The following is a 13,356-nucleotide window of genomic DNA, read 5'->3' as shown; positions in this document are numbered from 1 at the left end:
TATTAACTTTGCCAATTACTGCGATTTAGATTTGCTGACTGCTTATTAGATAAACTACTTTAGTTGTATGCAACAAATACAACCAGGGCTGAATACATACAACCCTTTGTTTGTATGTTACGTTATTAAAGGTAAACCACAAGAAAAAATACACTGTAACATTTTCCTTTTGAAACAGTTCTACTGTCGGCCTTAATTGCTCACTCACTTTAGTGTTGCTGGGAAGAACTCCATTAGTCATACAGTTAGCTCCAAGTAGGCTGGCCCACGCAAGGTGCAAAACCGGTTAGTTAAAGATGTTTTGTGCTGGCAGGTCATTTCAAAGCTGTGTTGTAGTTTCCTATTCCCTATCAGATATGACATCATGGCGTGAAGGGAATTCCATACTTGTGGACAGGTAGGGGAAAATTTAGCTTGACTCCTACTGATCAATTAACATAAATAAATAAATAAATGAATAAAACCTCACACACTGCTTCTCCCCCGCCCCCAGAATTACCTGTCCAGCCACGTGCAGCTTTAAAATCAGGTGCAGCATTTCAGCCCTCAGGTGACTAAGGCGCGGCTCTGACTACAACCTCAGAATCTGATTATGAATCAGAAGGTGACCTCATGCCAACGTCGCAGGCTACGTCACACGTGACCGTCTGCCATCGGCTCATCAGATTATCACAGCTGTGATCAGAGAGCTTACATCAGCCTCATGTGTGCGTTTCTGGCAGCCCGGGGATGCAGTCATAACCGGGGTCTAATGAAGGCCTGACAACCATATGCTGCATATTTAAACACCAAAAACAATATCAAGGAAGATGATTGCAAATTGTTAAACATCTACTTTAAATGTATTATTTATTAGCATAACAATGTAAAGATTAATTATGAGTTTTTTTTTTTTTTCAAATGACCCATTATGTGTTGTTTGGTGTTAAACCATTAAATTTGCAATTTAACAATTGGTATAAATCATTGAATGATCTTATCAGTTATGTTACTATGACTGTATGATTTAAAATTAGATGATTGAAAATATTTGTTGTCCAAAATATGCAACTTAACACTAGCATGTCCTCAAAAATGCCTTTCAAATAGGTTATACATACTTTATTACACATTAAATGCCAAACTTAATCCAGGTAAATTCACCTGTTTGAGCTTTGCTCAGTAAAAAACAACAAAAAAACACAAGTCTTTTGATTTTGGTATGTTTGAAAGTGACATGAATGAGCTTAAGCACATTTCTCCCGCTGCTCTTTTTAACATGCTTTCCTCACTTCCAGAAGTGGCTGCCACTGATAAACAGATTAGACTCAAGCAGATTAAAACATGGTCACGGGATAATCCCGGGCCAAATTATACGCAGCGTTCCAAATCTGCACAGTCATCAAGTGAAAGTCCACGGAGAGCCAGTATACGTCTTTGCTGTGTCTTATTCAACAAAATAACACTTTAAAAAAATATTAAAAATCATGCAGTTGAAACATGTGGAGTATTGATTGGATTTCTTTTGGCGTTTGTGCTAATAATGCACCAATAAAATTTGAGTTTCAGTCACATATCTGAAACATGCACCTTTCAAGTGCATCAACTATCATTTTACAGCCCCAATCCCTGTAAAAACAATGACAGCTAATGCAGTTATAGTTATAAGCCATCAGCTACATTACTTCGGCACTATGGGGAAAAGTCGTAGCCCATTTCAGGACGGTGCAAAGCGTTTGTTTCTGAGCAAGGCTATTGCTCTGCATGTGTGCATTTGTACCAGTGACCGAGTCAACATGTAGCTGCTCCACATATGTAGGTCACTGTGTTTCCCAGGCTGGGGCGCGTGACCGCCGAGTTCAGAGTCCTCTGCTGCCACCCGGCGGAGGGAGCAAACACTGCATGGGGCTTGTGGCAACTTCTGTGACAATCTATTCCAGAGTTGTCCTCTCCCACTTTCAGATGCACACTAGCCCTAATGAATTTATTAATCTGTAATCAGATGATTAGGTATTATATTAGAGATAAACAATTATTATATTTGCTCCAAACAGTTATGCAACGAGTGGCTTTAAAAATTGTATTTAGTTGGATTGAGGGTATAGATGTCAAAAAATAAGATTAAAAATAAGGATTGTAAAGGTTGAAGAGCTCTCGGCTAAACATACAATATGTATCCCAAAATGACGATTACTGAAATGTCGATGTTTATGACATCACATCGTTTATTTACAAAAAAAACAACAAAAAAACAAAATGGTGGAAAAATAGCCCAATAGACCTAAAAAGTACAAGTTAAACAGGAAATGCACACGACACCAATTACATGACATGTGGCCAGACGACATTGTTGATGCATACTTCTTAAGAAAAAAAAGAAGAAAAAAAGGGGGAACAAAAAGTTGGTACTGATCTAAACAGTTGATTGGTGCTGTTGTGTACATCCTCCGAAACAGAAACCGGAGCACGTCTCTCTCTGTTTCACATCCTGCCGCGGCCGGCTCTGTGCCTGGGGTTGGCGTTTCTCTAGAACTTGAACTCTTTGTATTTCTTGGCACCGCCTCGTGTGTCCTGCGGCTGGGCCTTCCGCTTTTTTTGCTGGTGAGAAACAAAGAGAGGCGAGAGCGGAAGCAAGGGGGCTATTAATCACAGGCCACCATGATGTAAAAATAAATAAAACAAAACGGTTTATGAACCTTCTGCTTGGCGGCGTGCTCGGCCACCATGTCGCTGAAGTCCTCCTTCTCCACCTGCGCCTGCTGCTCTCTGACATGCTCCTCATATTTCTGAGTCATGGCCATCGGGTCGAGCTCCAACTCTTCAGGGGCCAGGGCCACCTCCACACCCTGCGACTCTTGTCCTCCACCGGTTTTGCGTCCAACCTGGAAAAGGAAGAAAGTCAGAATTTTTTTTTATTATTAAAAAATAAATAAATAAAAAGAGAGGATATTTTGATTTTGTTCTGAAATCCATGGCGTCTCACCCCTGTCATGTCGTAGATGTGCGTCGAGGCCATCATGGCCGCTCCAACAGCCCCAGTTCGTCTCTCCGGTAGAACGGTGAAAAGCTGCGGTGTCTCGTTTCTGCAGAACAAAAACAGGTTTTTACTTATTGATGCGACTTGTAAGAAATTTCATCTCTCAAAGCTTTTCTCCTCTTTGTCATGTTACAATCACAAACTTGGATGCATTTTAATAGAATTTCTCATTTGATGTTTGAGGAAAAATGGCTGCACCAGATCTTATTTTGGAGGGGCTGGGGGTGAGGAGAATACAAAAGCCAGCCACACTTTTCAAAATTTCATTTATAAAGAAACAAACATTTTACTTACATTTGAACAAAAATGAATCACTTTATGCAGACATTAAAATATATCCAAAATACAATGAAGTTTGTAGTTGCAGCGTGTGTTAGAAAACTAACACTAAACATCACCCAACATGGTGACGGTAGCATTATGCTATGGGGACGCTTTGCCATCTATTTGTCTTTCCACTTCACAAATAAGCGCTACTTTTATCACTAGAGAACATTACAGTTTGTGATTAAGGATGCGTTCACACTGCGGCCTGAAGTGACCTAATTCTGATTTTTTGGCAATTCCAATTTTTTTTGCCGGGCCGTTCACACTGCCAGTAAATGAAACCTGTATGTGTTCTGCAGTCTGAACGGGCAAACGACCTGAAAGTGTCCCGCATGCGCAGTAGAGGGCGCAATAGCGTCAACGTTCTCAATGTTCTGCCAACTGCCATAAAAAGAAGAAGAAGCGCTCAGTGTTTGCGGAAGTAAACATGGAGGCTAACGGTGGAGCTTAGCTTACATATTTGAAGTTGTTGTCCGGCCGGAGCAACATATTAACAAGTTAATCCTCATGTAATCCGTCATGGTTGTTGTTTTTCTTCCTGCTTGCGCATATCAGGACGCAGAATAGTGAGATTTGTTGAGAATCAGTGCCATTCAGTTCGGATGAATGCGACCTGAACCTTAGGTCGCATTTGAATCAGATACGTATCGGACATGGGTCACATTCGAAAAAGAATCTGACCTGTGCTGTTCACACTGCCATGAAAAGATCGGATACAGGTCGCATTACGTCAAAAAAATCGGAATTGGGTCACTTCAGGCTACAGTGTGAACGCACCTTAAGTGTCAATTTGTGCTATAGTTCAAGGTATATGAACACTTTTGTCACCATAACAACCAATTCAATTACAACTTGAAAAACAAACATTTTCTTAAAATATTCTATTTTTATATGGCGAGTAGAAAAGCAGTTTTACATGTTTTAATACATTAACTACATAAAACAGTGTAATGGAAAAAGACGGATCAGCTGCTGATGCGACTAATGCATAACAAGTCATTTCAGTTAATGACAAAAAAACGTATTAGAAATGAATTATTTGTAATGTCAAGTGTAAAGAAGTACATTGTGTGAACTAATGTTTAAATGAGTAAACAACATGTAGGAGTGTAAGTGAAGGCAGCACAGGAATTGTTTTTAATGCAGAAAGACAGTGATACCATTCAGTATTTATTTTATGTCATGTTATTCTCATAGCTTTCATTACAACTCAACATTATCGCATATCACACTTTATGCTAATATCGTTCAGCCATATTAAAGCCCAATAAATCTCAAAGGGCCAGTTTGTTCTTTAGTTTGGGACACTTTAAAAACCAAGCAGTGAAACATCGTTTACCCTGAGCAAGACGACGTTACCTCTGGAAATGCACTCAAGAAAACAAATATGTCTAATTTCTGACGAAGTCTCATCAAAAAAAATGGAAAAGGTGACAAGAAATTAAAACAGCAGCGTAGCAGTGACACTCACCCATCCATGGCTTCCTCGATCTTCTTCTTCCTCAGCTCGATCAGCTCTGGAGTCTCCATGCCGGCTGGTACCGAGGAGATGCCTCCAGGAGTGATTAACCCACTGGAACGCACAAAAGTAGACAAACGGATTAGCTCAGTGTATCCATCTACAGGCCAGTGGGTTTCTTTTTTTATGCTGGGATTAACCAAAGAAATATCAGAAACTCCTCCAGATAAACAATGAAGCCACAGGTCATTCATTGAGGCGGTAGAATCTTCTTGTTATTTGCAAGGCAAACTCTGTGATAAAGACGGTAGGAGAAACAAAAAAAAACTGGCTTCCAATTTCACAGCTTGCTGTTAAGAATCATCTCAGTGTCGCAATTGATAAACAGCGAAATAAAAACATGTTTTTTTTCATTGTGTTAACACTTCAGAATTTCATCCCAAGAAATCGTGAAGCGCATATTTAAATCTGAAATCCCCTTAAGACTCCTCGAGAATCAGGCGTTCGCACTTTGCCGAAGCTTAATTAAATTTGCATGCTGAGCACCTGTCTGCTGGTGTGAAGAATCCAGTTTCGTCTGGCTTCTCCTCGTCGCTCTCCTCCTCCTCTTCCTCCTCCGACGACTCCTCATCCGAAGGCTCCAGCTCCCCCCACGGTGTGCGGTCCACCTCTTCCTCCTCCGCCTTAGCCTGAACGCAAAAAAAAAATCACACTTGCCTGTTAGCCTGTGTGTTAACATTTCCGCTCTATTTTGGAATAGTTTTCCTTTAACAAGGGTTTTAAAAAAAAATTAAACAAAGCAGATGAATGTGTGTTTTTTCAGTTCGGCCTGCGTTGCGTAGCTCTGACCTGGAAATCTGTTGCATTGGTCCCAAACACGTCGCCGTACAGAGGTTTGCCCATCTCGTCTACTGGGGGCTTCCCCCACCCGCCGGCGTGGTAACCGAATGTACAGTTCTGACCAGACGAACAGAGACAAGACACACAGCACATATCAATAACCACAGTCATTTTTTTTTGGGGGGGTGGGGGGAAGGTATTCTTGCATTATAAAGTTTTATATTTCAACCAAAATGTTGAGCATCCAGCATGTTTTTTTGTACCTCTGGGATTGGGGAGTTGAGTCCGGGGATCTTGAGGTTGGGGTAGGAGGGAGGGGGTCCGTACCTCTGCATGGCGATCAACCAGGGAGGCGGCACCTTGTGAGCGTTCTGGCGAGAAACGGGCGAAGGCAACACATTATCACCGAGTAAAGCGTTGTTTGCTCAGTCAACAGTAAAACAGGCTCTCTGTTTGCCAGACCCGCTGAAGGAGATGAAAGATATGAAGCGATAATCATTTTCGCTGTCGTACAGCGCCGGCTATAAAATTAGCTACACGAGTAAATATTTACTGGGCTTTATTAACAGCTATCCTGCGATGCTCCTTGATAGCGTGTTGGTGTGAACGCGCCGCGTCGCCTCCGTGGAAACAACGTGTATTCTTACTGTCTGCACGTTAATTAGAGCAGCAAACAGACAGAATGACACAGAAACACAACAGTGTGTCACATCTAATAAGTGTTACATCTACCACCACGTAACTATGGGAATCCCTTGTGAATTTTGTTACATTACTACAACAAGCCTCAATGCGACTTAATTGGGATTTTCCCTTCGAATCCACAGAGTAATAAGAAAGTTTGCGCCGATAACCTGAACACATCTAATGCATGAAATGTTCATCAAGTCAGAGTTTGATAGGAAGATGGATGGAGCCCAAAATTATTCACACAGAAGTAGATTTAAAGTAAACATTCATTTTACTAACAGGTTTCTGCTGACAGGAAGCAATAACAACGTTTAGATTTTTGATTAAGAAGCATCCCAGACTGAACATAAAAAAAGAATCTGCGGTGGGGGGCGAACCTGAAACGATCAATCGACTTAATCGCGATTAACCGGTTCACTCGTGATTAATCGACTAACAAAATAATTGTCAACTAATTTAATAATCAATTAATTGTTAACCAATTACTCGGCAACAGCAATAATTAAACCAAAACTGTACAAAAATATACTTCTTTTGTATTCCAGATGAAAACCCTTCTTTGTCTATAAATCTGTTCTGCCCTGAACTCCTCAAGCGGCATTTTTAGCTTCACCCGATTGAAATTCTGGAAGAGAAATCTCCCGTTAAGCACCTTTTGCAATCCAAGTATTAATACAAAAAAGAAACACACATTAGTAGGCAGTATTGTTTTAGCTGCAGATGCATCCTTTGCTACAAATGACCAACTAAAGTGTTCACTAAAGGAATAGTGATACATTTTAAGTAATACAATTTTTTTCTCGTATTCAAAAAATTTAAGTATTTGAATAATTAGCATCTTTTAATGAGTTTCTAATGGTGTAAAAAGTCTTAAATGGTGAAATGAAAAGCATTAGGGAGCTTTTCTATCCTGGATAAATCTTCAAAATACTGGTGAAAACATGCAAAAAGCTTCTCAGCAGTAAGACGTTGATGACCGCTGTAATGTCAACTGCTACAATAATTAGTGAGAAGGGAATGAATAATTTAACATTTTTCAATTAAAACAAAAGCATTTTTTATTGTATGTCAAAACTGATCTTCCCACTATCCAAATCTACTTTTCATGCTCACAGGGTGATTTTGATGTGAAATTTCTACTTGTGCTGATTTCTAAGTTTTTGCTGTAATGTTTCTGAGCTTACAGGTCCAACTGGCATCCCCAGAGCAATCCGCAACTCATCTGACAAATCTCCTGGCTTTTTCTCCTTCAGGCGGGTTTCAAACTCTTTACCCTAAAAAAACATAAAAGAGAAAAACACAATTGGTAGTAAACTTTCAACTTGTTAACCATTCAAATTTAAAAATGCCACTGCTTAGCTTTTTTTTTTTTTTTAAATAAAAATTTCACATCTTCAACATCCCAGTGTTTTTTCGTACAATGTCCTCTACAGTCAATAGAAATAAAATACAATCAGCCAAAAATCTCTTTTAAAAAACACCCCATCCTGGAATCGGTGCATCTCAAACGTCCTCAGTTCATCCCTGAAGGAAGAGAACTGTGTTGTACCTCGTAGTAAAGGTCTCCATGGATGGTGAGTTTAGGTTTGATTTGCCATTTGAAGAAAGCATCGTGGAGCTTCTGGTAGTCGATGTCAATCTTCCCCATCTTGGGTCGGACCTTCTCCCTCATTTTGGTTTTCATAGATTTGGCGTCCTCCTACACAGACATTCACGAAACATTAACGCCGTTAGCAACCCGACGCATTCTTGGCTAAATGCTTTTCTCCGAGAGCGCTGAAGGGCCACCCACCTTCTCCTGCAGGGCCTCTCTCATCTCCTGGATCCCCGTCCTCCGGATGAACTCCGGCAGCTCAAACGGAGGCTTCTCGATACCTCTCTTCCCCTGCAGGTACTTTCTTTTGAAGCACCAGTGGCGCGGCACAGGCACCGTGTTCCTGGTGGCCTTTAAGTGGACCAGCAGCTTGGGCTCCTGGGCCGTCACGTCATGCATCTCCACCACATCCGGACGGGCCACCAACTGCGGAAAGCATCAGGAAAACCAACAGGGATAAACGTAGGATCGTTTTATTACTACAAGTACATAGATTCAAAGCGTTCCCACAAAACAGGGATGACGTGCTCAAGCAGACGTCTAGTGTTGTTTCGATTCAAATCACAGTCGTTCTGAGTTCATTTAAAAACAACAGTCGTGATTCACTTGTTTGAGTTCAGCCACAGTCAGCCTGTTCATCCTCCTCAGCTTCTTCTTGGACAGTTTTGGTACATCTGGTTTGGCTTCCTGCAGACGAAACAAGGATGTTCAAAACAAGCGGAAAAAAATAAGAAAAAAGAAAAAAAAATAAATAAATCACTTCCGCTAACGGACAGTATCCATACCTCATCGCTGTCGTCGCTGTCCTTCCTCTCCAACTCGAAGCCTTTTTTCCGCAGCATGCCGATCGCCTCCTGCTTTTCGGCCTTCTCTGGCTCCTTTTCTTTCTCTTTCTTCACGTCGTCAGTGAGCTACGTGTAGGGAGAGAGAGGATAACTGTTAAATAAATCAAACACTAAAAGGCAATTCAACTTGGAGTCTAAATTATAAAGCTACTGCAGTCACCTTAAACGCTTCGAAGATCCTCTTGAAGAAGATGAAGTTTGGGTCGTAGATCTCCGGCTCTTCGGTGACGTACTCGATCTCCACCTCCGGGTCTTTTCCTTTGTCTTTATCTTTGTCCTTCTCCTTCTCACTGCCTTCCTTCTTCTGCTGCTGCTGCTGCTGCTGCTGTTCAGCTTGCTCCTTCTTTTCCAGCGCTCGCTTCTTCTTGCTCTTCTTTTTGCGGTTCCTGCGTTTGCGGTTTTTCTAGTGAAAACATTTAGTTTGTAAAGTCAAAACAATAAAATAAAACAATTGCTATTCAGAAGAGTAGATTGTGAAGGTTAAAAGACTCACATCTTTTTTAGACATCTGGCCGTCGTCGTCCGTTTCAGACATGGCTTGAGCGGAGGAATTGTTGGCATCCATGTCTCCATCATCGTCATCTTCCTCTGGAGGAACAAAGGGCAGATGATGACATTTAGATATTTTAAAACAATTATTTATTCAGATGTTTTCAGCCTTCAGTAATCACTAGATTTAAATAGAGAAGATGAGCACATTCGACCACCTGATGCAGTAGTTTTAGTTCATACTACACGATTTTGTTGCCCCCATTTTCCCCTTAAGATAATCTTACAACGTTGGCCGATCTAAGATTGTCGCTGGTGATGTCGTAACCGATCATCCTGGAGTGTGGTGTAGATCGCGTGGCCGCTCAGATCTAAATCAGGGGTTATATCCGAGGGGGAGCTTAACGCTGAATGTGACAGGTAGCCCATCAGAAAGCGTGGATTCTCCTCCTGCTTTCGGATAATTAAAATGAGGTCGATAGGTTTAATTTATCGTGCGATTAATTGATTTATCGTTTATCGTGACAGGCCTATGGGGGAGTCAATTAAGCGGATAAACCGGCACTTTCTTCACATGTTTAAGATTTCTTTTGGTAGAAGAAAAAGGTTTTTAAATCTGCCAAGGGTACGGATAATTTTTGAGCTCAGCTATAAATGTGGTCTGATCGGCCCAGAAGAGAATGTGATACTAGGCTGGAACAGTCACGGAAAAAATCCAGACCCAGATGTAAAAGATTTGATCTGTAGCGACCAAGCCAATTATTCAGAAGGAATATCCAGCAAAAAGGAGAAGAGAATCTCTTTAATCAGCGTTTCTCTTTCAGTGGCGGATAGCTGTGCTGACCTGGTGCGTCAGTGAGCTGCTCCTGTCTGATCTCCTTCAGCTGGAGGATCTTCTCCAGGACCTGGGGGATTTTAGGCCCGCCGACACTCACTTCCTCGTTCTGCCAGGGCTGGAAGGGTTTGGATTCAGAGACTTTAATCAGGATAAAGATAAATCACAGACTCCACTTTCAGCCAGCAGGCTGACAAGATCTCCCAAATGAAAAGAGAAGTTTTTAGTTTTAACTTTTAGAGTAAAAAAAAAGTAATTTGAAGAAGAAGATATATAAAAATTTGCATCCAATAAAAAGACAAAATCCAAAGGAATGTCTTTTTAACAAACAAAGGATTCATTTAGAACCAAACTTGCTGTGAAAGCTTTTGAATTTGTTGTGAAAAAAAACCTTGTACAGGAGGAAATGGTGCGTTTACCTCCTTGTTATCTTCTCCTGGAGGAGGAGGGACCCTCTGCTTCTGGGGGGGCAGCATGGTGACACCAGGAGGAAGTGGACCTCGAGGATCCAAGACTGAAACTTCACATGGAAATCACAAGGAAACATTAAAACATGATCATTTCATTCTAACTTTGAAACGGCGCCTATTGATATCTCAATTTTTTTTTTTTAATATTATAACTCAAAAGGGACATTTTATTTCAAACAGTTGAAGAAAACGCTAATTGGAATTTCTCAAAAAAGTGCATATTTGAGAAATGGAAGGAAAATGATACCTGATATTATATTTTACTAATACTTTTTTTTTATTATTTAACTCCATTTAACTCCACAAAATATATTTAACAATTTATTTTACAGAGACAGGTTTCACTTTGAGAGGTAGGTCTATTAGCTATACGCACAATGGAACCAAAATGTTTTGCTATTCTATTGAAAGTAACTCAACCTCCCTCAATCTGAACGGAGAGCATCTGAAAACACACAGTTTTCAAATCTTCACACAGGTTCCAAGCTGGAAGCAATTTTTATTTGAATAAAAGGTTTAAAACAAACCTGTGGGCAGGGATCTCGTCTGCATCTTGACCATCTCCTGCTGCCGCTCCTGCTCCATCATCACCGCAGCCTGACGCGGGAGGAGAACAAAACCAGCAAATGAAGAGGTGCATGTGATCGTGACAGATTTGAAACGGTTACATTATGTCTGGTGTTCTGAAAGGTTCCAGTGGGCTACAAGCGGTGGGTGAAGCTCACCTGCTGCTTGGCCCGTTCCTCCTGCTGTAGAACCATGGCTGCTCTCTGCTGAGCCATCTTCAGCTGGTCGTCCTGGGACAGGCCCGGAGGCGGCAGGGGAGCGTGCTCCATGCCCATGGGAATGCCCGGCGGAGGCGGGGCTCCCGGAGGCATCATGGGCAGAGGCTGGAGCATGCTCATGCCTGGAGGCATCGGCGGCATGGGCATGGGGGGCATAGGTGGAATCGCCGACATCTGAAGGGAGGAAAGATATGGAAAATGAGAAAAATACATTTATAATATAGAAGCTGCTTGATTATTTGTAATCATTACTAAAAATGTTGTTAGAGCAGCCCTAGTCCTACAAATGTCCAGGTGAGACAACAGCATATGGTGTTGTTACTTATAATTTATGCATTAATCTTTATTCTAAACAGGTAGTCAAACTAAAATCAATGCAAATTAATATCAGACCAAACTGTGTTTTATAATGAACAGGTAGTCTATTAACAGGATGTACACAAAGACAATGTTGTGTTGTCAAATCCTGGACATTTTGAACATGCAACTCGTTTCCAACCCATCATAGCGAAATAAATGAACCACCACATTCCCTCACAATGCCCCTGTGACCTGTAAAGAACTCACCTGAGAGGCCATTTTGTCATCATTTGGTTTAGTAAGGATGATTCCAGTCTGCAGCACAACAAATAACTTATTTCAGACACCAAATGACTAAAAGAAGAGGAGAATTTAAATTTGTGTTGCAACAAACCCCACAAAAACGACTGGAGGCCATTATTTCTTGTTTAAAGTTCGGCGGTTTGCTCACCTGGATCATGTAACCTTTCAGCCTGTCGATGAGCTCCTCCCGAGGTCCTGGACGAGAGAAAATTAACACTAATCTTAATATTATCCACCAGATAACGTTTATGTAACGAAGACGTAAATAATCATTGCAAAAACTGAGTAACTAATCCATTCAACTACTCCTGAAAGTTAGCCAAGGCGCAAAAATTAAAGTGGGTGCTTCGCTAAAAACTATCACATCGGTTCAGCTTGTGCTTTAATCATCCCATATTGGGTCGGAAAAATTATATACATGCTAACTACTACAAATAATGCGTTCAAGTTGATGTAAACACTGTACAGGCCTGGCGGCAGCCCACCTCAACGGAAGCACTGCGTTTCAGTAGTGCTTGCTGCGGCTAGCAACTGGCTAGCCAGAAATTAGCTAAACACGCTGCTGATGAAGTTCTATCTCCGCGTCTTTCATACCCATGTTTGGTGCTCCGAGCTCGGCCAGCTTGGTCTGGAGGTCCGGGTTGCTCCATGTATTCAAAGCCGCAATAGCATTCCCCAATTCAGACGGGAGAGCCTCCGCGACCGGTGTTCCGTCGGATGCCATGTTGAGCTTCTCTCAATGGAACAACGGCGGTAGCTGAGATAACGCGAGAACTCGAGAGAAGCTCGCTGGGACACGGAGTTCGAGAACGACCGATGCTGTACAATGTTACGCCTCTAGATGTCAGTGTGGTGACATATACATAATTGTAGCTTCAGCTTTTTAAGCAAACGCTATCAGATATCCATTCTAAAGCCCAACGAATTTGTGATGCTATGCACTCTGAGAAGTTGGGCGTTATAGATTTTGCCCTGCGCTTAATTAGAGGAAATAAGCTGCTTTTCAGATGTATATGATTTATTTTATACCTGGAATGTTTGTTGCTGAAAATCTCATATCCAGATACATTTTCATTATTATTATGCATTTGCTTTTACTTGGGCTTATTGTAGGCCACCTATTTGGGTGGTAGATACCAGAAAACAACAGAAAAGCAGCTAATAATAAAATTTTAAAAAAGAAGAAAAAAATGTAGAAAAAAATAGACGCACACTGGGTTGTTTATAAATATAAAAAAATGAATTTATTTTTGCTGTGTTTTATCTATTCATGCAGTCGACTGCCTTACTTTCAATAAAACAAACAGAAGGAAGAAGTGGACCAGCACATCGAGGCTCTTATCTATCTGGCTTTATGAAAGTGAATTCCTTTGAGCTGTGCTTTATGAGCGTGCAGTGCGCAG

The 13,356-nt window shown here is 41.2% G+C and overlaps 1 protein-coding gene across 1 annotated transcript; it reads right to left on the bottom strand.

The window, feature by feature from the left end:
• Positions 1–2,178: 2,178 nt before the first annotated feature.
• sf3b2 (splicing factor 3b, subunit 2) lies at positions 2,179–12,721 on the bottom strand. The gene is made up of 21 exons (XM_015052911.1): positions 12,548–12,721; positions 12,102–12,148; positions 11,918–11,965; positions 11,291–11,524; positions 11,093–11,162; positions 10,515–10,615; positions 10,105–10,213; positions 9,265–9,359; positions 8,932–9,174; positions 8,712–8,837; positions 8,533–8,613; positions 8,125–8,352; positions 7,882–8,031; positions 7,517–7,606; positions 5,906–6,013; positions 5,652–5,759; positions 5,349–5,491; positions 4,815–4,916; positions 2,963–3,062; positions 2,676–2,861; positions 2,179–2,577 (listed from the first exon to the last, which is right to left on the bottom strand). Exons 1-21 carry the CDS (start codon positions 12,675–12,677, stop codon positions 2,506–2,508), a joined length of 2,571 nt encoding a protein of 856 aa, XP_014908397.1. The 5' UTR covers positions 12,678–12,721; the 3' UTR covers positions 2,179–2,505.
• Between the last annotated feature and the right edge of the window lie 635 nt (positions 12,722–13,356).

The sequence above is a fragment of the Poecilia latipinna genome, unplaced genomic scaffold, assembly GCF_001443285.1.
Source record: "Poecilia latipinna isolate Pla-1442-1.1 unplaced genomic scaffold, P_latipinna-1.0 Scaffold1145, whole genome shotgun sequence".
In the NCBI taxonomy this organism is placed as follows: domain Eukaryota; kingdom Metazoa; phylum Chordata; class Actinopteri; order Cyprinodontiformes; family Poeciliidae; genus Poecilia; species Poecilia latipinna.
Note: the sequence above shows the minus strand (reverse complement) of the source record. Positions and strands in the feature narration are given on the sequence as shown.